Source organism: Leuresthes tenuis, unplaced genomic scaffold, assembly GCF_036924035.1.
Source record: "Leuresthes tenuis unplaced genomic scaffold, fLeuTen1.0.hap1 SCAF_14, whole genome shotgun sequence".
Lineage (NCBI taxonomy): Eukaryota > Metazoa > Chordata > Actinopteri > Atheriniformes > Atherinopsidae > Leuresthes > Leuresthes tenuis.
This window is the reverse complement of record NW_027325368.1, coordinates 3,309,964-3,334,591: the sequence shown is the minus strand read 5'-3', so window position 1 is coordinate 3,334,591 and position 24,628 is coordinate 3,309,964. Positions and strand designations below refer to the sequence as shown.

The 24,628-nt window shown below is 43.0% G+C and overlaps 1 protein-coding gene across 1 annotated transcript in view; it reads left to right on the top strand.

Moving 5' to 3' along the window:
* adcy8 (adenylate cyclase 8 (brain)) overlaps positions 1-23,029 on the top strand; it is a 123,658-nt gene extending 100,629 nt beyond the window's left edge. The window contains 6 exon segments of the mRNA XM_072363297.1: positions 870-948; positions 8,812-8,970; positions 14,812-14,958; positions 18,137-18,229; positions 20,623-20,737; positions 21,838-23,029. Of these exon segments, the coding sequence (XP_072219398.1) occupies positions 870-948; positions 8,812-8,970; positions 14,812-14,958; positions 18,137-18,229; positions 20,623-20,737; positions 21,838-22,337 (1,093 nt within the window). The 3' untranslated portion in view covers positions 22,338-23,029.
* The last annotated feature ends 1,599 nt before the right edge of the window (positions 23,030-24,628 follow it).

Below are 24,628 nucleotides of genomic sequence, written 5' to 3'. Positions count from 1 at the left end.
CTTAATCGTGTGCAGGGTTGGGGGGGTGCTGCAGCCCCCAGGTGCCATAGGGCGAGATGCAGGTCCATACCAGGGCCAACACGGAGTCCTGGGGTCAATTTTAAGTCACCAATTAACCCACACATCTGGGGAGAACTGCTGAGGCTTTTCCACTTTTTCTTTGGATACCACAGCAACGACCTCTATGACACGGGCAGATGGTGTCATAGAGGTCGTTGCTGTGGTATCCAAATGTGGCGTCACACAGTCAATTTCACGCCCTAAAGTCAGTTAGACTTTTAAATTAGTCCTCTTCTGGGAAATACCTCAGTTTCTTCTCATCTGCACGGTTTCTTGTGTCTGTTTATGTTGATTTCTTTCATATTACGCAACATTTGGAGTCTCTCAAAATGTACCACAGTTTAAGTATGGCATGAAACCGACAGTGACCCCCGAGGCTTTATTATTCCTCTAAAGACATCACATCATACATGGGTGTCATGAGCTGATCCTCTGCACTGAAGACGAATGATTTCTTATTTTTCACTTGCTATGGGAGTCTAGCTCTGAGATCTGTGCATGAAATGCCTGGAGCAGCATCTCTCCATCTCTCTGAGCTGTTAATCCTCAGTGAGCTTCAGAACATCTCTCCACACTGAGCTGAATAAACATGGAGGGTTTACATTTCTGTCACATTCGGAAACACATTCTTTTGGCCGTCTTTTTTGTATTGCTGTAGTTTCTATGTAGACTTTAAGGGTGACGCGGTTCGTTTCTACACCTTCGGGTTTCATTCATCACAACATCTGTCATTACTCAGTGAAACTGGACTGAAAGAAAGTTTGAAAAGCGAACACTCAGCAGATTCCTTTCTGTTCTTGTTGCCACAGAAACTTCCTGGGAACCAAAGAGACGTCGTTGCTCCTGATGGCCATGTTCCTCCTCGCTGTGTTTTACCACGGTCAGCAGGTAAAGTGTTTTAATCAGTCCGAGAAAGTCATTTCACACAAGTCACACACGTGTTGCCATAATTAAAACGGTCTTAAACTGTCAGTTTTACATCATTGTCATTAATGCCATCAAATCCAGTTTCGATGACAGGACCAAGCATCCTTCTTGTTGCTATGCAACAGTCTTATTAATGTGAAGCAGCAGCCTGAAGTGAAATGAACAGGAGAAGAAGATAAACAGGCAGTTGCCGTTCTGATGGTGTTTAAACATGATAATGAAAAGTCAAATTTTCTGACGCGGAGCTCAAACATTCAGTTAATTAATCAATTATTTGGCTGCCAGACAATTAATCAGCAACTATTTTCCTCAGAGAAAATGTTATCATCCAGTATCTGCAGTATCTAAGTTTCTGATTAATTGTAATTAATGGCATTTGGGGGTATCCCAAATGCCATTGGTCGAGAGGCGGGGTACTTCCGAGTTGTCAGTCCATCACAGGCCCACACAGAGATAAACAAACATGCACTTTAAATAGAAAATATTGACATTATCACTCATTTTTTCTTGTTAGTAGTGCCCTCTACTGGTCCTTTGCTTTACTGCAACAAGCAGATATATCAGCAGTATGAAACATGCTTAAAATCTTGTGGAATAATGGTTCTGTTTGTCTTGTAACTTAATAAATCTGGTAAAGGATGTTGGATGTTGGATGGATCCCGAGCTCCACCGGTACACCTGATGAACTGTTTTTATTTCAGAAACAAATCTGCAGATTGAGTGAAGATTGAAGATTAACATTTTTAGCAACGACTGCAGTATGTTGATGGACAATAATCAACATTAATATTAATATAAAAACTGGTGAGGTTTCTCTGGGATCAATTCAAACCGGTGTGTTGGTCCAGTTGAGCTATAGCATCGACATCTAGCTGTGCTACATGAACATGTGGCGCTTCCTTGATTGATCTTCAGGGATATGGTACCTTCATCACTGCACTCAGCTAAAATCTGTCACAATCAGCCTTGACCGCAGTCAGAGAGACAACTGGATGAATCATTTTTATGAACCTTACGGATGAATCCATCCAGTTTAGTCATGCAGTGATCTGCAGACCGTTGGCTGAGTTGAGCTTTCCTGTAAGTCTGATGAAGAGGTCAACATGAGCATCATTATATCGCAGCAGGTTAGTTTGATATTCCCCTTCCTGGGCTGCACCATCACTGTTATGTAACCAAACTCCATCACAATTTTGTTGCAGAAGAACCTGTCATCAAGTGCCTCATTAAGATTAAACTGAAAGGAAAAAAACTGCCTAATCATGACAGCAGGGAATGAGTTCACTAGACCATTAAATTAAAAAGTAAAAAGTAATCTAACATCTAAGTTTCAACATCATCTCATTAACGATTTAATCAGCCCGCCCCCCATTCATTAACCGTTTAAATAGTTCAACAAACAGCAGCAATAAAAAAACATGTTAGGTGGTGTGAAGATGTTCCTACCAGCCACACTGCCTCAGTCTGGGCTGCAGACCCTGCTCACGTCCTCACTGTTCGGGTCTCTCCAGCACATGAGTCCCTGCAGGGCAGCCTGAAGCATCCAGTTTTTGCTCCACTGAATAAACCACATTCTTCAACTAACAAGCCTCCCACAAAGACAGACACAGGACCAGAGTCCCCAGTGGTCTGCTTTTCCTGAGACAGAGGGATCTACAAGCTGCTTGAGGGGCTCAGAGATGGGTTTCATACGTACAGTTCAGGCTGTATTTGTTTTGGACTGGCACTCAACTGCTCTACTGCAACACCCGGTGGGTCATTCACCATTACCTCAGCTCCAGGTGCACCCTGGGAATGATTTAAAAGAGTTTTGGGAGTAGATCTGGCATCATACCACCACATTTAGTCTTTTAATCATACTTCTGACAGTTTTAGGCACGAAAACTACTTGGTTAGGTTAAGGTAAACATAATTTGGATCGAAATCATCTGACATAAACACCACTCAGTCACTCGTTTCCCATAAACGCTTAATCGTGTGCAGGGTTGGGGAGGTGCAGCAGCCCCAAGGTGCCATCGGGCGAGACCCAGGGTATACATACCGGGTCCATCACAGGGCCAACAAGGAGTCCTGGGGTCAATTTTAAATCACCAATTAAGCCAACATGCATGTTTTGAACTGTGAGCGGGCTGCAGACCCTGCTCACGTCCTCACTGTTCGGGTCTCTCCAGCACATGAGTCCCTGCAGGGCAGCCTGAAGCATCCAGTTTTTGCTCCACTGAATAAACTACATTCTTCAACTAACAAGCCTCCCACAAAGACAGACACAGGACCAGAGTCCCCAGTGATCTGCTTTTCCTGAGACAGAGGGATCTACAAGCTGCTTGAGGGGCTCAGAGATGGGTTTCATACATACAGTTCAGGCTGTATTTGTTTTGGACTGGCACTCAACTGCTCTACTGCAACACCCGGTGGGTCATTCACCATTACAGAGAGTTCTCAAAGAGTTCTCTCAGTGGGGTTTGTTCAAAATAATACAAAGAAGAAAAAAAAGATGAGTCATTTTCTTGTCAGACAATGAAATGGAAACTTTTATGGCCTCTTGAATAAAAAACTGTAAGAAAGGAAAATCGCTCTTTGGTAGAACTGCTCCTTGTGTAAACAAGCTGCGAGTGGAAAATACTTCAATTAGAGTCCAAAAAAAAAGACTTGGAACCCAGCCTTTAATACCCAGCAGCAGCATCACGTCAGTGAAACTGGAGAAAAACCTCCTGTTAGCTTGTATCGCTGCATAATATGTGACAGGAATGAGTCTCCTCCATCTACAAAGCAAACCAGAAACAGTTCGTTTGCATGTCTGATACATTATACAAGCCGTTTTTATAAAGATGCAGTCAGAGTCCGCAGCCTGGAGGAAGCTGGTATCACCCTTACTGCTTTCATGCTCTCTCTATGGCAACCTTTGATCACGCAGTTCAGCAGCTCGGCATCTGTCAGAGTGGAGGGGAGACGGACGTAATTGAAGGTCTTTTGTAGCCTCACGAAAGTAGAAAGCAGTCGTATTTGAAGTTATCCAATGGCACACGGGATTGATTTCTCTCTGGGTCAATTCGACCACTTGTTTGGCACAACAGAGACAGTGACAGCTCACAGCATGAGTCCTGTCACACTCACAGCTCGAAAACGCTGTTTGTGAGAGATGCATCAGGCCAAGCAGAGAGTGCATATAAAAGAGACTGTCTGCTCTAAGCGGGAAGGCCCAGTGTGCAAAATGTGAGTCAGCTTGTTTGTGTTAGCTTAATGGTTCCATGAGCTCTGCAGATGGCTCAGTTTGCAGATAAGAGTTTAGTTAAATTTATAATGGGTGGCAGAAAAACAGCTTCACTGTGGCTTAAAGAATCAGAATCTGGTGGTTCAGTTCCTATCTCTTCCAGTCTGCATGTTGAAACATCCTTGAATCCTTGAATATGTTTGTACGTTATGACATTCTCTGTTTTCTAATTTGTAATCTAATTTAATTTGATGTAGGAACTTAACTGGTATATATGTCTTTACCACTAATGTATGAGATCAAAACCTACACCGAGCCTACATTCGATCTTACACCACTTCATCCTGTGACTTTAACCACAAAAAAAAGACTTGAATTTCACCTGAGACAGATTTTCCTAAAGAAACGCTCATTTGCACGCTCGAAATATAGTAAAGCATAATTTTCCATTTCCAGGCATCAGATATCACACATTTTCGGGGTGAAATGTGTTCTCTGGAGCAGAGATCTAACAGACACATGCAGGGATTAAATGAAGCTTAAGTAATAAATCATTATATTAAGCAGTGCCAAAGTAAAGCACCATTTGCACTTTTAATCGTTTGTTGCTCAGAACTCACCGGACTGCCGTCCATTGTAGAGACATCGCATGAACACGGAGGCTGTTAAAACATTAGTTACTGCTTCTTTCAAAGGACACTCAAGTGATTTGATTATGTTGAATTAATTGTGGAAGGACCAATTAGAGGAGGAAGATGAAGAGGACTGTTTCCCTCCTTTATTCGTGGTCCCAGCCTGTTTCATTACAAGAGTCTCAGCCTCATTCAGCATTTGTTAAATGTGAGTCTTATGTGTGATGTCTCAAGAATATTGATGCTGCCATAACACATCTTACATCACATCTTTCATAAGATAGAATAGCACTTTGTTGCTTGTCAGCATCACATGTTCCAACAGTTCAACAGAAAAACATCTGCACAAAGAGCTCCAACCTTGTGCAACATTTGCACAGACTATTTCTGACAGGTGACATTCACAGCTAACCTGAAAGTTAAATAAGTAATGTCGGCCTTCATACAGGCTGGTTATACTTGATAGAAGTGCACATGGACAGCTTTAACACCCTGGGGATATGTAATTCTTACTTTAGGCTGAGCAGCATAAATATCAGTTGGTTATTTCAAAGATTAGCAGCAGCCATTATGAAGGCACAATCACCTCCGTTTTTTGGAAAATCTGAAAGTATGACAATGTAAAAGTTCCTCCAGATATGGTGGAGCCAGACCATCTAAAGCTAGATGAAGAAAAGGCTGCTCTATACCCTCATACAAAGAACTGCAACATTTTAGGAGAGGAAATTAAGGCATGAATGACTTTGTCTACATCTCTTGGAGAGAGATGTAGCTTGAAGAGTCAACAAGTCAGCCCAATCACAACAAATGGCCAGGTATATAGTCATTCTTTGACCTAAAGTACAAGGTCATTCTTTGATCTAAGGTACAAGGTCATTCTTTGACCTAAGGTACAAGGTCATTCTTTGACCTAAGGTACACGGTCATTCTTTGACCTAAGGTACACGGCCATACTTTGACCAACAGGTACACGGTCATTCTTTGACCTAAGGTACACGGTCATTCTTTGACCTAAGGTACACGGTCATTCTTTGACCTAAGGTACACGGTCATTCTTTGACCTAAGGTACACGGTCATTCTTTGACCTAAGGTACAAGGTCATTCTTTGACCTAAGGTACAAGGTCATTCTTTGATCTAAAGTACACGGTCATTCTTTGACCAACAGGTACACTGTCATTCTTTGACCTAAGGTACACGGTCATTCTTTGACCTAAGGTACACGGTCATTCTTTGACCTAAGGTACACGGTCATTCTTTGACCTAAGGTACAAGGTCATTCTTTGACCTAAGGTACAAGGTCATTCTTTGATCTAAAGTACACGGTCATTCTTTGACCAACAGGTACACGGTCATTCTTTGACCTAAGGTACACGGTCATTCTTTGACCAACAGGTACACGGTCATTCTTTGATCTAAGGTACATTGTTATTCTTTGACTACAGGTACGAGGTCATTCTTTGACCTAAGGTACACGGTCATTCTTTGACCTAAGGTACAAGGTCATTCTTTGACCTAAGGTACAAGGTCATTCTTTGATCTAAGGTACATTGTTATTCTTTGACTACAGGTACGAGGTCATTCTTTGACCTAAGGTACACGGTCATTCTTTGACCTAAGGTACAAGGTCATTCTTTGACCTAAGGTACACGGTCATTCTTTCACCTAAGGTACAAGGTCATTCTTTGACCTAAGGTACACGGTCATTCTTTCACCTAAGGTACATGGCCATTCTTTGACCAACAGGTACAAGGTCATTCTTTGACTACAGATACAAGGTCATTCTTTGACCTAAGGTACAAGGTCATTCTTTGACCTAAGGTACAAGGTCATTCTTTGACCTAAGGTACAAGGTCATTCTTTGACCTAAGGTACAAGGTCATTCTTTGACCTAAGGTACATGGCCATTCTTTGACCAACAGGTACAAGGTCATTCTTTGACCAACAGGTACACGGCCATTCTTTGACCTAAGGTACAAGGTCATTCTTTGACCTAAGGTACAAGGTCATTCTTTGACCTAAGGTACAAGGTCATTCTTTGACCTAAGGTACATGGCCATTCTTTGACCAACAGGTACAAGGTCATTCTTTGACCAACAGGTACACGGCCATTCTTTGACCTAAGGTACAAGGTCATTCTTTGACCTAAGGTACAAGGTCATTCTTTGACCTAAGGTACAAGGTCATTCTTTGACCTAAGGTACAAGGTCATTCTTTGACCTAAGGTACACGGCCATTCTTTGACCAACAGGTACACGGCCATTCTTTGACCTAAGGTACAAGGTCATTCTTTGATCTAAGGTACAAGGTCATTCTTTGATCTAAGGTACAAGGTCATTCTTTGATCTAAGGTACATGGCCATTCTTTGATATAAGGTACACGGTCAAATATCTCATGCGAATGAAAACACCAACAATGAGCCCACTCTGAGCCCATGGAACACATAGCTTTTCCCTGACACTGTGTGGTACAGCTCCCCGTTTTTTGTTTGTTTTCTCATTGTAAGTTGTTTTTAGCCTCAGATGTTCTTCCACACAATCTGAGTCGATGTTCTCTGAGGTAGTTTGAAAGTTGCTGGACAATTTACTCTTCTGTGGGCATGATAGGCATCACACAGGTATCCTGTCTTTATGAATTAGAAATCCATGAGCATGTTTATTTGCAAAGACAATAGATTTGCACGAGGCTCTTATCTCCAGTGACTGGAGACGGACTCTCTGTAATACACCGTTGTTATGATTACAACCAAAGGATTAACAAGAAAAACTATTTTCCGTTAGATATAAAAGGTTCAAAGTAACAAACAGCTACAGCAGTTATATCAATAAATTGGAGAAAAAGCACAGTATTTACTTTAAAGAGTGAAGTGAAGCCAGAGCAAGTCCTCGAAATAACAGGTATGCTATACCTAAGCCTGCAGTGTGTTTAAGACACTCTTATTTTAACCTGGTGTGTCAGATCAGAGTATAAAACTGAGCATGAGCAGATTCCTTCTTGCAGTAAACACAGCGGGAGAGGTGACAGCAGCTCTAATGTTGAGTAAAGTGTTTGTTAGCGCTGGGGAACACAGTGTTCTTTCTCTGAGGGTTAATAGAAGCTGTCTGTGAGCTGGGAAGGGTCATGTTGGTCGACGACTGATCAAAACACTCTTTTCACCAGCCACCATCTCATTATGGCCCCTCTAAACAGGCCCAGAAGGCTTTGCATGAATTAGAAAAACTGAAAATTAGACTGAAGATTAAGGGGACTAATTGATACTCCAATTACTCGGAAAACTCTTCACAGGCTTAGCTGCTTGTTGTGATTCGTTTTCAATGTCACTGATGATTTTCTCCTCCTCTCCTCCTGCAAATTCAAATTAAGCACCAACTTGTTGAGCTCTAATGTAAACAATTTGTGTTTGGGATTTGGGATTAGAGATTAAAGATTAAAGCTATAAGTATGAAATTAAGAAAGTGTTATGCCCGTTTTGAAAAAGATAAACAATTCAGGTTTTAAGAGGCTTTAAGTGTAGGACAAAATGTTTTATTCCATGAAGTCATTCCTAGCATCAGGCAGAGCTAACAGGATCAGGATGGGCATCAACTGACGTGTGGCGAGACTTAAGAAAACACGTTTTGAGCATGCCAACGTTTTAAAAATGATGCCCGGCACATGTCAATAAGGTGCATAGTAGCAAAAAATGTCTGTGTGACCTTCATCAGGTGTTTGGGCTTAAATAAAAGGTTTTTGTCCAATGGTTTCCATAAAGGATGTACCTGTGCAGGTGCCACTGCACAATAGAACATTATGCTAACGGCTAAATCTCCAGTAAAGTCTTTTGTGGTTAAATGAGCTTTTCTAGCAGTTTGATGTTTAAAATTTTAAAAGTTAATCTTTTATTTGAGACCATTTGGTTTTAAACCCACTACTCACTCAGCTGTTCACGGTTCCTACAGCATCAACAGCACCAGCTCTTCAGTGTTTTGTTTCTGTCCTCAGCTGGAGTACACGGCCCGGCTGGACTTCCTGTGGCGCGTTCAGGCCAAAGAGGAGATCAACGAGATGAAGGAGCTGCGAGAACACAACGAGAACATGCTGAGGAACATCCTGCCCAGCCACGTGGCCCGGCACTTCCTGGAGAAGGACCGGGACAATGAGGTCTGAACACAAACGCTCATGCAGTCTGGTGTATATTCTTTCCCGACTTCCTTGATTTTTATTTCTTTAGGGAAATCATTATTGATTATCTAGAACGTTTATTAGAACGTTAGATGGATCTGTGGTAACTGACCTGCTGAATTAACACAATTCAGTCATATTCTGAACTAATCTAATGGCTTGACTGAGTGTAATAAATCCAGATCAGCCCACCCCTGCATTACCCCGTCGCCATATGTTGGAAAAATGCTAATTTCATAGTGTTTCGAAAGGAAAGATATTTTTCAGATGGTCAGGAACAGTGGCAGCTTTAACCCAGTGTTATAACACATTACAGCACTGTGAAAAAGTCTCAACTTGTTTAGATGTTAAAGTGAAAATGAACAGCACAGCAACAGTAATTAGGGTTTCTATTTTTTTTTTTGGCTCCAATTTAACCTTCAGACTGTGTTCGCAGGTCTCAGCAGTGTGAAATATTTTAAAAGCTGATGGGGATGATGGCCAGGCCTGAAAATAAAATAAGTACAGGACTGACTATGTTAGCGACTGGTGTGAAGATAAATATTTCCATTAAATCGGTAACGTCGGACCACCATATTGACTTAGAAGCTCTGCCCTTTCTGTAAAGCAGCAGGTCACCTCGTTTTTCACCACAGACCTGCTCCAAAATTAGTCTTCCACTTTCATTACAATTCATTCGCTCAGCTTTGGCTTCCCAGCCTGCAAAGGAAAGAAAAGGCATTGTAATTGCTTTTCAAACACTGTGCAGAGAGAATTGGTTGGGGCGGTTCATTCAGCCGGAAATCTGTCCCCTTTTTTTTTTCTTATCGAATGCTTTGATTTGAATTAATAACATGTTGTCAGTCAGCTGCAGGGAACACATTGAGGTTTCTCTCTCTGTGGCAGCAGTGATTCAACTGCCCCCAAAGAGTCGAACTTTACAAAGTTTCTTGCTCATTCTTCATCTCTGCTGCCCTTTTTGCTGAATGTAGTTTATTCCATGTCCCATAAATGGAGCTGTTGGACACTTTTATAAAGTCCTGAATGGTTAAACAAGTCTTAAAGCAAATGACTTAAAGCTCACACACAGCTAAAGTTGCCTAACTATTGCTCTCAGACCTGGAGCCGTGGATCCTTTAAGCCAGGGATGTCAAACTCCGGTCCTGGAGGGCCGCTGTCCTGCAGGTTTTAGATGCTTCCCTGCTTCAATGCACCTGAATCAGATCAATGCATCATTAGCAGACTTATGCAGAACTTAACAATCTTTCGAAGAGATCCATTTAATCTGGATCAGGTGTGTTGAAGCAGGGAAACATCTAAAACCTGCAGGACAGCGGCCCTCGAGGACCGGAGTTTCAAGCAGTCCACCAAGGTTTCTGCATATTCCAGTCAGGACCAAAGTGGCGGATCGGTCCACAGACTCAACACTGGCTTAAATAGAATTTATAGAGATAGTATTCAAATGATATTAACTGAATTACACTTAAAAGTGAGAAAGCATTGTAAATAAAAAGGAAGTAGATAGTTTAGGGTTTCCCTTTCATGAGTTTCCAGCAGTAAAGATGAATAATTGTGTCTTTTGGATGAAGCTTTGCTTTGTTTTACGTTGGAAAAAGGTGAAAGGAGTTCTTTCAATCCCCAGTTCATCACGCCTCATTATTCTAGTTTACCATCGCCGCAGTGACTGATGATATTACCCGGCAGGGAGGGCAGCTATCACACGTCGGAGTCAAATCGCCATATTGTCCTCGTTTGCCCTTGTCGGGCTCCTTCATTATCAACTCTAATCTTCCTCCCAAACAAAGGTCGAGCATCCACTGAATTATAAATGTCAGGAGAGAAGAGCTGTTCTGCTCCTGTGCCTGTTCCTAATTAAAAAGAACCTGATTAAAAATGCATCTATTAGGATAGTTTGAGTCCTAATCACTCGTTACATTATTAATCAGGCTTTTTATTGTTCTGTGATTTAGATTCCACAGGACTGGGTTATTAATAAATTTCTACTTTTATGAAGGAGTGACAAGGAATTTGGAATTAATCAAGTGACAGCTGATGTCATTTATATTTATAGGCAGCTTTTGGTTTAGGATTCTGTTACTTTTATTCTCCAACACAGCCTGAACCCTCTGAGACAAGCTTTCTGTCATTTCTTTAAGGAGTCTTCAGGAATAGTTCTCCAGGCTTCTTGAAGGACATCCCAAAGCTCTTCTTTGGATGTGGGCTGCCTTTTGTTCCGTTCTCTGTCAGATGATCCCACACTGCTTCAATAATGTTGAGGTCCGGGCTCTGGGGAGGATTCATCCCTCCATAAGACCTGTTGCCACTGATTTTCAGTCCACTTCTTGTGTCATTTGGCACAGCTCAGCCTTTTCTCCCTGTTTCCCTTCCTTAAGAACGGCTTCTTGACAGCCACCCTTCCATGGAGACCATTTCTGATGAGGCTTGGGCCAACAGTAGATGGATCAGCTGAAGGTCCAGATGCATCTCTCAGGTCCTGTCAGGTCACAGCTGGATTTTTTCCTCTTTCTTAAGGACATCACTTTCAGATCCTGTTCATCTGCTGTAGATAGTTTTTTAGGCCTGACACTTCTTCTTTTGTCCTCCACTTGTCCAGTTTCCTCAAATGTTTTAAGGACACACTGCACACCATGCTGAGATATGCCAAGTTTTCAGCTAATAGCTCTTTGGGAATCACCTTGTTGCTGCAGAAATCCTATTTTCTGTCTGTCAAACTGTGTTTTCTTTGCTGTTTTTCATAGATGCAACTAAAGAAATGGGAACAAATGATGTGTCTTTGTGACAGGCTGCTGGTAACAAAGTGCCTAAAGATCCAGTTTAAAACGGCTTCTTTGCTAAGTTGTCTGTTCTGTGTCGACACAACACTGGTTCATCCCTTGAGTTAAGGATCTTCTGAACCTAACTCCTGTGAAAATGGACTGAAATAAAGTGAAAAAGCAGCCAATGTCCAAAGAAGACCATTTGTTGGTCATCACTTTGAGTCTTTTTGTTAGTTTTAGGAAGCTTTCATATAAAAATAAACATTTTTGACTTCCTAAAGATGTTAAATAACACATTATTTCATGTGATCTTAAAATCACGGATATCGAAAGTTTGACTTCCAGTAACATTAATCAGTGAAAGAAAATATGTAAAGTTGAATTTAGCTGTGTAGATTCATGTTGTTCAGACACCTTACTGTAAGAGAAGAAAACAGGGGAGAAACTATTATGAAAAGTTAAAGAATCAGGTGCCGAATGTCTTCGAGTGACCTTCATCCAGCTGCTTTCAGATAATCAGCAGAAACTGCTGCCACCTTCTTGTTTTTATGTCAGCAATGTGCTGCTGAGGGTGGCTGCAGCAATGGTTCACGGGGTCGTCTGAGGTCAGCAGTGGTTAACAGCAGCCTGTGGTGTCGAGGCTGCAGGAGGTGGCTTGTGTTCTGCTGCCAAATCAAACTCCAGAGCACTGATGATGTATGAAATACCTGTAAAAGCACATTTAAACATGGCATCAACCCGGTTGAATTAACCAGATACAGACTTGGTGATGATGAGGATCATATAAGAGGCTTTGAAAAGGCTTTCTACTATAATTTGCCATGCATACGTGTTTAGTCCTCTAAGAATGAAGAAAAACATCCTCTGAAATGTTTCTAAGAGGCTTCAGTTGCAGGAGGAAACCCCCAAATTAACCTCAAAATGCCGACTGATGTGGTTCCACAGAGAAAATGTTAAGCATCAAAAAATTAAATTAGTTCTACTTTAACCAAGTTTGACTTTGACGTTTGGAGCTCATCAATGCCAGTGAGGACGTCCCGTTAAAGGAAGCATGCAGCGGCAGATCTTCTTTGGAATTAACTTGAACTGTTGAACTCTGGGTGGACTTTGTTTATTATCCTGTTAGTCCAACAATGACACGATGAATTACTGCATGTGACATTAGTTTGTGGGGACATGCTGGTTCATGTAAGCAGGGTTGCTGTACTGCTTTGGTGTGTGGCAACAGTGCCCCCACATGGTGGAAACAGTGCGGTGCAATACATGCACAGTGTTGCATCACCCACTCTGCTGCCACATGGGCCGGCTGCTGCAGCCCGTTCCAGCAAATAAAAGGCTTTATAGTCCAGATATGGGAATCATTTGCTGTAATATTTCCTTTATTGTCACAAGTTTAATTCAAATGGATGCAGAGATTCGTCCCGTTTCCTCAATTCAAGAAGGTCCCGAGTTTAGCAGACATGCACACTCAGTTTAATCAGCCTGGTCATTTAAATAAAAGCAACTTTGAGTCATATTTTCTAAAACTGTCATGGTCCACAAATCAAGGTCCTCTGGCTGCGCCTAGTGGTCTTTGCAAATTGCAAGAATCCATCGTGCCTGAGTGAAAACAAACGGTCAGAGCCAAGAGGAATCCCGTAACAGGTGTAAATCACTGCTATACTTCTGGAGTTGCCATGGTTACTAGGTTGCACATGCATGACAGGCTCCTCTGCAGGGAGGGGCTTTGGAGGCCCGGCTGAAGCACAGCAGAGAGGGAAGGGAGCAGCAAGTTTACCTGCTCAAAATTTTAAGCCGAGCCCACTTTGTTTTCAGTTTTAAGAAGTTTTTTTTTTCCATTGTTAGCGTTTATATTAGCCCTGAAATATATCCAGATTGGACTCTCACCCACTGTCCGCTGGGACAGGTTCAAGCCACCCATCAGGGCTACTAGCTTGGGTTAGCAGGCGTAACGGTTAGTGAGTGTAAGCAAACTTTTACGCTTTAGCAGGATGGAAAACAGCTGGAAACAATCAGCAAATCTCAAATAAGACTTTTGGCAAGAACTGCCGCTGAAAGACAGGATAGAGAGTAAAAAGAGCCACAGTTTACCAGCCTGGTCTCACAAGATAACTCAAGATTAAAGATTTAACAAAGGGTTACAGTTACACCAAGCCTTAAACTATTCAAGATCTCCTGCTAGAACACTTTTAAAACTACATTTCTTTCAGTGTTTTGTGTCCATCTGTAATGAGCAGCCAGATAACAGAGACTTTAAGAGAGAGAGAATTAACAATAGCAGATGATGTATCCGAGCTGAAGACTTCCACCAATCACAGCCGTTACATTACAAAAGAGGCTTCCTGCCACTTTGTTCTCTCACGGCTCTCTTAAGATCATGCAAAAGACTGGAAGAGAAACAAATCAAGGATCACGAGAGAAGTAAAAACAAATACTAAGCTGAGCTCAAATGATTAAACTAAAGTTAGTGCAATAACTAAATCTATTCGAACTCAAAAGATGCATCTTACTATTATTTTCTGTGTTATCAGTGCGATGAAAGAACTTAAAACTCCTCATAACGACCAAAGTTCAAGAAGCAGAGATCAAATGACAAGTTAACACACATTTATTGGTGTATATTAATTAGAAAAACTGCTGGTGTGCAAACTATCTGAATATAGTTTGGTGGTTAGACTCATCAAGGCGGAGAGTGACATGATGGATGAGAGGGAAGGCCTGGAGACACCGGTGTTGGACTTCTGTTTGGGCTCCATCTGGGGCCAGAGGACAAGTTGGGGAGGAGGTGGGATGTGCAATGCTCTGACTGGTAGGCTAGGCGAGAAAGGAAGCAGGAAGCTGATTGGACCAGAGCTCTGACATCATGTTTTTATGTGGAAGGAGCAGGCAGGGAAGCAGAGGAAAAGCCCAAGTGGTAAGAAAGAGTGAGCAAAATGTCCCTTTGTTGTTGGTTCACTCAGTTTCAGTCGGCATGAAATAAATAGCAGAATAAAATAAAATCAGTCCAGCATAAAACTCACAGCTGATGAAAAAGCGTGCGCTCTGTGATGCGTTTTCCCCACAGGAGCTGTACTCGCAGTCCTACGACGCCGTGGGCGTGATGTTCGCCTCCATCCCGGGCTTTGCAGACTTCTACTCCCAGACCGAGATGAATAACCAGGGAGTCGAGTGCCTGCGGCTCCTCAACGAGATCATCGCCGACTTCGATGAGGTGAGACAGACTTTAAAGTGCATCTACTTCAGACCACCGTTCCACTCCATAGGACCCTCTCCTTCAGCGTCAACCATTTTTGACAAAACAATTCACCACTTCTGTGAATCCCATTAATTCAAAGGCAGGAACAATAAACATCCTCAGGTAATCGGACGGCATTTATTCTCGGTGGAACACAACCACCGTAGACACTAAACAGAGTCTAGTATTAATTTCCTTTAAGTTATGTGGACATTTTTCTTAAAGCTCTGCTTAATCCTTCAAAAATATTACTCACAGATTCTCTTATGATTAAAAAAAAGGGACGTAATGAACTCAGATCTTAAAAACTTTTTAATTTTTTAACATTTTTTTAACCGTAATTCAAAAACAAGGACAAAACCCAAACTGGGTTCAGGTGAGGAACAGCTGAAAGGGGACCAAGTCGGAGTATGAATACGCAGAGGACAAATCAACTCACGATTCAAAGGTGACACCAAAGAAACGAGCAGGATGTAAAACAGAGCGGGACATGTGCCATCCACCCATCTTCTTAACCGCTTTGTCCACATGGGGTCGCGGTGGCAACATGGAGAGTAGAGAGGCCCAGACGTCCCTGTCCCCCACTGCTTCCTCCAGCTCATGCTGGGCGACCCCGAGTCGTTCCCAGGCCAATCAAGAGACTTAATCTCTCCAGCGAGTCCTGGGCGACCCCGAGTCGTTCCCAGGCCAATCAAGAGACTTAATCTCTCCAGCGAGTCCTGGGTGACCCCGAGCCGTTCCCAGGCCAATCAAGAGACTTAATCTCTCCAGCGAGTCCTGGGCGACCCCGAGCCGTTCCCAGGCCAATTGAGAGACTTAATCTCTCCAGCGAGTCCTGGGTGACCCTGAGCCGTTCCCAGGCCAATCAAGAGACTTAATCTCTCCAGCGAGTCCTGGGCGACCCCGAGCCGTTCCCAGGCCAATTGAGAGACTTAATCTCTCCAGCGAGTCCTGGGTGACCCTGAGCCGTTCCCAGGCCAATCAAGAGACTTAATCTCTCCAGCGAGTCCTGGGCGACCCCGAGCCGTTCCCAGGCCAATTGAGAGACTTAATCTCTCCAGCTCATCCTGGGCTGACCTCGGAGTCTTGTCCCAGCTGGTCGTGGTGCACCTCCAAAGGAAGGCGACCAGGAGGCATCCTGATCAGGTGCCTGAACCACCTCAACTGGCTCCTCCCACTGCGGAGGAGCAGCGGCTCTACTTTGAGGCTGAGCTCGTCACTTTATCATGAATTACCATTACAGCCTCATTCTTTCGGTCATGATCCGTAATTCAGGTGAAGGTCGGGATGGAAACTGCCCGGAAAATGGAAAACTTTGCTTGTGGACGTGTTGATCAAGTCGTGTTTATATTGGTGTGTTAATTAGTTCATTAGGATAGATTCTGATGACGTGTTTATATCAGTTCTACACAGGACCTAAATGACACACTGAAGGAAGATTAAAAACAACGATATTGTGTTGATATGGAGTTCACAGACTAACTTCAGAAATAAACAAACCAGATGAAGTAAGTACGTAAGCCTGTGGAAGCAGAGCTGTGACGTGAGATGAGGAGATGAACTGATTACTAACAGGCAACAGATGAGGCAAGCCGCAGGAAAACCCACAACCAAACATCAGGATAATAACCAAAACTAAAGATCGGGACATTTAATGATGGAAAAATCATTGTTTGCTGACAGAAATCATACAAATAGTTGTGTTTTTCAAACATTTGGGATTTCTGGTAAAGCATGAAAGTAGGCCGTTACTGCACTGTAGAGCGGGAGATCTCCCACTTTAGAGTGGATCTCCTGTAAGGTGGGAGATTTAAATCCACTAAGAATTAATGCATCCCATGAAAATGTGACCAGTGTTTGGAGACTTTGACATTTTCCTCAGACTTCTGCCACAAAATGCTGGAATTAAAAAAAGAAGGAAAAAAATCAACGGTGGGATCCTTTGTGTCCTGTTAAATGTCTTATGTTGGATCTCCTTTAAGTTATATGAAAATTTGAAATCCCTGCGCAGCTTTTGGTCGATACCTGTCCAAATCATAGCGAGAAGTCTTTTGTGGAGGCGATTTGTCACCAGCAGGTAGTGAGAAGGCGTAGCTGTGATACTGCTGTGAAACGTCCTGTTGAACTGTTCGCCAGACGCTGTTTTTTGTGGTCTGATCTCTCCAACTGCAGTCAAGTTTCAGTAAAGAGGTTTTAAATGACTTCTGAAACAGGCTGCCAGATGATGGAGGATATTCTGGGCTGGAACGAAGGAGGAATTTTGAGAAATTGAGGAGAATAGGCTGCCACAGATGTGTTAACCATAGACTACATTCACAAAAACACACCCAATTAAATCAGTCTTTTATATATTTATATATCTGATTATTTTTACTCTGTTTTGTTTAGACAAACTAAACTCTTTGAATTAGAAAAAGAAGAGAAACAGGAGAGCAGATTTTTCTGAAACGAGGCGTAAGCAGATGAAAGAGCACATCAATAATTCTCCGAGTCAGTGTGAGTCAGCGCATCAGGTTCGGTTCCCCCGAGGATTGACTCAGTTCTAGAAGAACCTGTAGTCATCAAACACTGAACTGAACTGGGGCTGTCAAAGTCCTCTAATAAGAGCAGAAATATCTGCTGCCTCCGCCCTCAGATGATTCTCCCGAACCCTCTTCTTTTCACCAGGAATGGCAGCTCATTCATTCTTATCCAGGAGTAGATAAGAAGGTCACAATGTTTTTTAGAGACATTTTGCTAGAAAGTTAGTCATATGGGTACATATTACATGGGCTACGTCTGCTGCTGCACACTCAAAAAAGCCAGAGAATGAAAATATTTAGAGATAATGGACCTGAAATCTGGGATTCAGCAGGAATGGACACAGATTCCTCTGCAAAAAAGCTATATTATATATTTACAAGATCTCATTAAAAGGAAGCCGATGCAAAACGATGGTAAACAGGACTCTATTCTGTTGTTTTTGTGGGTGTTTTGTTTATATTTTCTCTGAATTACACGTCATTAAACCGTCATATCATTGAATTATTGTACTTATGTCTGTTCCATAAAGTGTTTGCAGAGTGATGCATCAGTTTGATCTGCAGAGCTGTATTTAATGAACATTTAATTAGATCAAACAAAGACATAAACTCGACTGATCTCTGCATCACAGCTGCTGGGTGAAGACCGCTTCCAGGACATCGAGAAGATCAAGACGATCGGCAGCACCTACATGGCCGTCTCCGGTTTATCTCCTGAAAAACAGGTGAGACCCTCTCAGCGATATCAAAGCTTCGGCTCCACAAACTGACTGCTTTGATCCTCCATACAGCACCACAGTGAATTCATCTCACAGTCCCAGGAATTAGGCTCATCAGAGAGAAGCTTTATTTTGGTTTTCCAAGTAGCTGGAGCCAGTTGTTGGATTTATACGCCCCTATCAGGTGGGGCCTTTAGCTGTGGCTCGCCTCGTGATGCAGATGAAGGGCGGCACCAATAGAAAGTGTTGCTCTGCAGCTCGGTACAAATGGAAGTTGTCCTCCACTACGCATTTAATTTGAAAGTCTTTTATTTTTGTTCTGCAAAAAGCCAAAAATACATATTATTTCTCGCGTTACGCCACACACATCTTTACACTCAGGTGTGTGTTCCCGTTCTCACAGCGTATTCTCGCGAGATTTCCCTTGTCCCTGTTCATAGTAGCGAACGCGCCCTCTGCTGGCCAGATTTAGGTACTGCATCACCCCCATTTGACAAACAATGAACGAACCTTTCCCGATCAGACAATTTTCAACACATTCATGACCTTATCTTAATGCACATAATATTAAACCTATAAATAATAACAATGTTGGTATATCACCGATGGCTCTGTATACCACACATCATGCGCCTTGGTGACTTATTGATAAAAAGCTTCACATCTCAGCTGCCTTTTTTGTAATTATGCATTTTGAACAGTGAAATGTCGCCTTTAAACAGGCTACATTGTTGTTAGGCTGCTGTTTTCTGGCCCCCACGACATCTAACATGACTCCTAACCTCCCGAAGCAGCAAAGATGAAGAGCTGCTTCCCTGGGAGCCAGGATATACTTGCATTATGCAGGTATTATATCTTTTCTTTTGTTATAACGAGTGGTGATGCTTGAACCTCTCTGTGGAGGGGTTTGAGCACCCTGTTCAAAGCTTCATTATCAGAAAACATTCCCTGCAGAGTAATCATGACGAGGAGGTCTTTAGATCAAGTGTTTCCAGCCGTATCCGTCCTGAACCGATACCTTTGACATCTAATTTGAAGGAATTCAGTCTCATCTGCATCATTTTGGCACAACAAGTATTCTTAAAGTCCCCATGAAATGAAATATTCTGTTCAAGTCTTTCCGTGTAAGACACCCAAACACGGGAGGAAATAAATCAATAGTTCAGCCAGACAACTCGTGGGTGAATGTTTATAGGTTTTAATAAAGAATATGATTAGATATGGGGTCCAGGCTCCCATCGCTGCTCATGCATTTTATTCTCATTTCTATCTGGAGTGAGGAGTGAAAGTTTGGCCCCGGAGGCTAAAGGTGGAGGCCGTGGGCGGCGTTGAGGGCCAGAGAGCTTTGTGGCTTTTCCTGAAGGCGTTTTAGTTTGTTATTTGCTTTGAAATGATTAGAAATGTAGACGTGAATGATGGGCAGTACCTTCTCTGGCCAGTGGAGTGAACCGACCTGTCATACAGATTATAGTTATTGATTATTCATGTCCTGCTGTTCAGGTTATGATACTAATATAATATAAAGCCTAATAACAGCATAATGGGTGCCACACACCCTCTGAAGAACCACTTCTTGAAAAGGAATGTTTAACATTGTAAAAATGACATTTGACAGATGGCTGTCATATAAAAATAAGCTGAAGCTGTGTTTTTGGCTCCAAAGAAGTTTTAATGATGTGGTTTTAGCACCTTGAAGCAATGACTTTTTGCTGCCAGGTTTTCATTGTTGGTTAAAATCAAAGTGTTTGGCTTTGCTGCTAAAGCTGAGATTCTTGCTCTAATGCGATGAATGAAACCGTTGCTGTCCACTCAGACGCCGTTAAAGCATAACTAACAGAAGAAGGGGGGTGCAAACGGCTACTTTGAAGACCTTTTGCTGCATAAATGAGGCAGATGAACAGGTTAAACGACGGCGTTTTGTTCTGAACATTAAATTGGAAGCTGGATTTCAGCTGGAGGTTTTCTTTATTATTCTCCTTCCTGCCTGGAGTTGGGGTCGGGCTTCTTGCACTGGTCTCCGATCCCTGCAGCCCATTGTTGTTCATCTCAGAGTTGTGCTGCTGTTACTGATTGAATTCAGGCTTGTTTTTGTCAGGCAGAAATTACAAAAACAGCCCAGGGCTTTGGAGAGCTCAGTGGATGTGATTACAGCAAATCTCATTAATAAACCAGCAGAAGACTCAACAGATCCTGCTTTTCTGCGAGTAAAGCGTGCACACCGTCGTGCACATATGAGCGGCTGCATTTAGCGCACGCCAGCGTGGAAACGGGACTTTCACGTGTTTAAAATCTGCAGGATGAGTGAATGCATGTTTCATCTCTGGAGCCTCTGCTGACAACTTTCCGTCGCTCCAGCCGGGCGCTCGGCTCACTCTTCTGCTCTGCTTTGACTCCCACAGCAATGTGAAGATAAATGGGGTCACCTGTGCGCTCTGGCAGACTTCGCCATCGCCCTCAATGAGAGCATCAAGGAGATCAACAAGCACTCCTTCAATAACTTTGAGCTGAGGATCGGTAAGAGCTTTTCATGTCATTGTGGGCGGGGACTCTTCTTCTTCTTCTTCTTCTTCTTCTTTTAGCAGGTGGTTTAACTCTTAAATTTTCTTGTAGGAGAGGCTAAACTGTCCATTTATCAGAGACAGACTGCAGGGAGGATCGACCCTGGATGCTGTGACTCTGTGGAAGTACAACATTAAAGCCAGACTGAGGCTGGAGTTTTGCTTCCACAGAGTCACCGGCAACATAGCTGAATTTGCACATCACTGGGCTCATGAGGGGGATTTTGTGCCAGGTGGCTGACAAAGAACTGCAATTTGCACCTTTTCTAAACTGATTGATTGATCCTTTTATTATTAAGTAAATTGTGTGACGTGTTTTGATACAAAGTGTAAATAAAGTGCTGTTAAAAATAAAAAAAAATTGTAAAAATCTTTTAGCAGGTGCAGAGAAGTGGTTTGAAATCTGTATTTTTGTTTTACTTTAACGTTACAAACATAAATGATAAGTCGGAAAAATACTTTTCAACAATTAGAATGAACAAACCTGTGATATATTTTTATCATCGGGTCTTTATGGGGTTTCCTCAGTCCTTCAGCCTTTCCTCTTCAGTGTTTATTCGTGTTAAATAAGCAGGGGCTGAGTGTATTTTATCCATCATTCATGTGAATGTAGCCACAGCAGCTAAGAAATGCTGATGGTATCTGTACTGATATGCTAATGAGCCATGTGAGAATTACCTTAATGTACGCCGAGTCTCTTCTGTCATACCTGCTAATGCACACACTGGGTTTCAGCTTATTTTTAGTATGACATCTGGTCCCGTGAGAAAAAGGTTGGGGGCTTTATGGTCTCACTCCAGGCATTCGCTGGGCTTTGAAAACTCATTCAGATGCTCTGACAAAGACACAAATTAAGGTAGTGGGCTAAGATAAGGTTTTCTGTGATATGATTCAATAAGGCGTTCAATTCTTCTTTGTTCAAACTGAATATTATAACATCCGGTGTCAGAACATGAAACATTTCAAACCCAAGTATGTTGCCTGTGCACCGTGATTCTTTTTAAACAGTGAATTAAATCGGTTCTGATCAGCTGTTCACTGGTTTGTCTTTGGCAGGCATGGCTCACGGCTCTGTGGTGGCAGGTGTGATCGGTGCCAAGAAGCCACAGTACGACATCTGGGGGAAGACGGTGAACCTCTCCAGCCGGATGGACAGCACCGGCGTGAGCGGCAAGATCCAGGTCCCTGAGGAGACCTTCCTGATCCTGAAGGAGCGCGGCTTCGCCTTCGAGTACCGTGGCGAGATCTACGTGAAGGGCATCAGCGAGCAGGAGGGCAAAATCCCAACGCACTTCTTGCTGTCTCGGGTGCAGCCGAACCCGCTCATCATGCAGCCGCGCAAAATCACAGGCCAGTACTCGCTGGCGGCCGTGGTGCTCGGCCTGGTGCAGTCGCTCAACCGGCAGAAGCAGAAGCAGATCCTCAACGAGAACAACAACTCGGGCATCATGAAGGGCCACCACCACTACAACCGGAGGACGTTGTTAGCGCACGGGGGCTCCGAGGTGGGAGGGGGCCATCACGCCGAAGCAGCTGATAAGACTGAGCTGTCATGAAGAGCAGGCCAGAGTTTTAGGTCCACGTGGATTTCCTGGAAGCAGCGCTGCTCCTCAGGCAGAAATGGTCCCAGTGGCTGAGTTAAACCTCAGTGGATGAAATCTTTAAGGCATGCCAGCAAAAAGCGGACGTAAGGGCTGCTGGGTTGGTTAGCTTCATCTCGTTTACACTGAACACTTATTTGTTTGGGCAAAATTAAACCATCCTGTGAGTATTACACTTATCCTAAACATGTTGGATCTTGGGCCCGTTTCTCAACAGCTGTGCGAAACATTGCTTATGTACCAATTACATGTTGGCAGCGTTGTATGCAAAGATACATTTGCTATTCCTGCAAATCCCCCAATACTCATGCATGGATGGCAGCCGGTGTTGATCCCAGCTTCCATATTGAACAGATGATTCAGGTCTATAAGGAGGGCTGAGGTGATTGGATACATAATGAGGAAAGAAAGAAAACTACCACTGTCCAAAAAACTATCCGCCAGCTGCAAAAAAATAGTCATCAAGACATAAAAATCTGTGTAGACTCTCAGTCTTTCAGGTCACTGCAACCCCATCCGCTTGAAGAAAAGGCAACTCGCCTTCTTTATGGTTCTTAAAGAGGTGTCATTTCTAATCCAAGAGCTTTCTTTAGCTCCAAATGACGTGCAGATTTAGACAATGTGTGCGGCACTTCAGGCCCAAAAACGCTCTCAGAAAAAACAAAAAACAAACTTTGCCTTAAGAATAACACAGCCAAACAAGTTCAGCAGTGCTCTACACGGAGTTAAGTCCGTGAATGAGTGGAAAGGCCATTAAGACTCCCAATTAAGCTCCTCAGGTCAAGAGTCAGCAACCCACCTGCACAAGGATGGGACTGTAGATAGAAAAGGGACTGGATAGTGTAGTGGTATGATTGCCACCTTCCATATGGGAGACCTGGGTTCAAATCCCCTGCATGAAAGGTATTACCTCCAGTAGGGGTCCTTAGGCAAGACCCCCTTATCCTGACTGCCTACCTGTAAGTCGCTTTGGATAAAAGCGTCTGATAAATACATAAACATAAAAGTACAGAACTTATGCTTTACATTTTCACACAAAGAGGACATTAGCTGGAGGGGTCAAAGACTACCCTGTAGCTGTAGATTAGGGTGTCCGTCCATAGGACCGCGCTCTATAAGGATGGGAAAGCGGTCATGGCTTCGAGCAGGAAACATCTGGAATTCACCAGAAGGCAAAGGAAACTCCAGCCTTATGGAAGACAGTAAAACTGACCTATGGGCACTAAACCATTACCCTAACGTGGTAGCAGCAGTTTGTCTACATCAGGGCCTTTTCCGGACAAAGGTTTACCCGTCGGCATGACAACGACCCCGAGTACGCCACGTTTGGGTGGTTTAAAGAAAAACACTTTCATGTCTTCGGGTGGTCTGGTCACAGTTTAGACCTGAATCCAACCGAGACTGAAAAAGTGTTGTCCACCATCAGAATGAATTAAGTTTTTCGTCTACGTTCAACAGATAGGAAGAATACCAAAGGGGGGGGGGGGGGGGGGGGGGATACTTCTGCAGGGCAGCGGATGCTGGGCTAGAAAAACCCTTAAAATGCAGCCATTCTGGGTTACTTTCATCCACATTCAGTTAGGTGAGCGACCTGCTAAGGATCCAAACAACACACGGGATGCTCGGGTGGGTCAACGACACCAGGGACAACTGACGGTGTGCAGGAGTTTAAATCACTGGAAATCCCACCAATCAGAACTAAAGAAGCCTCTTACGGCACTTTGCAGCTCGAGTACAGATTTAGATGGGAGCCAATCTAAAATTAGAGTTCTTGCTGCCATATTCTCAAGCTTTTAGTACAACTTTATCAGAGTTTGTCAGATTTTTTTGTTTTAAAGCCGACTGGCAGAGTTGCCATTATTGGATGAAATGATGCTGGGAAAAAAACAAACCAACAGGATCTTATTAGAGCAGAGAGGAAGCCAAAGATACTGCAGGTGAACTTATATTAATGGATTACCGTATTTTTCGGACCATAAGGCGCACTTAAAACCTTTAATTTTCTGAAAAATCGACAATGCTCCTAACGTATGGATTAATTCTGGTTGTGCTTTCTGACCTAGAACCGATTTTATGTCAAAAATCGGTCAAAATGTTTTAGCACGGCCTTGGAAAGCTAAGAAGCTGCACTGCTACTGATGGATTGAGCATTACGGGCCACCGTAGTCAAGATCCTCGCGGAGTAATACAATCTGTGCTCCAACATTAAGGTGCATTCATTCATTCATTTTCTATACCTGCTGCCC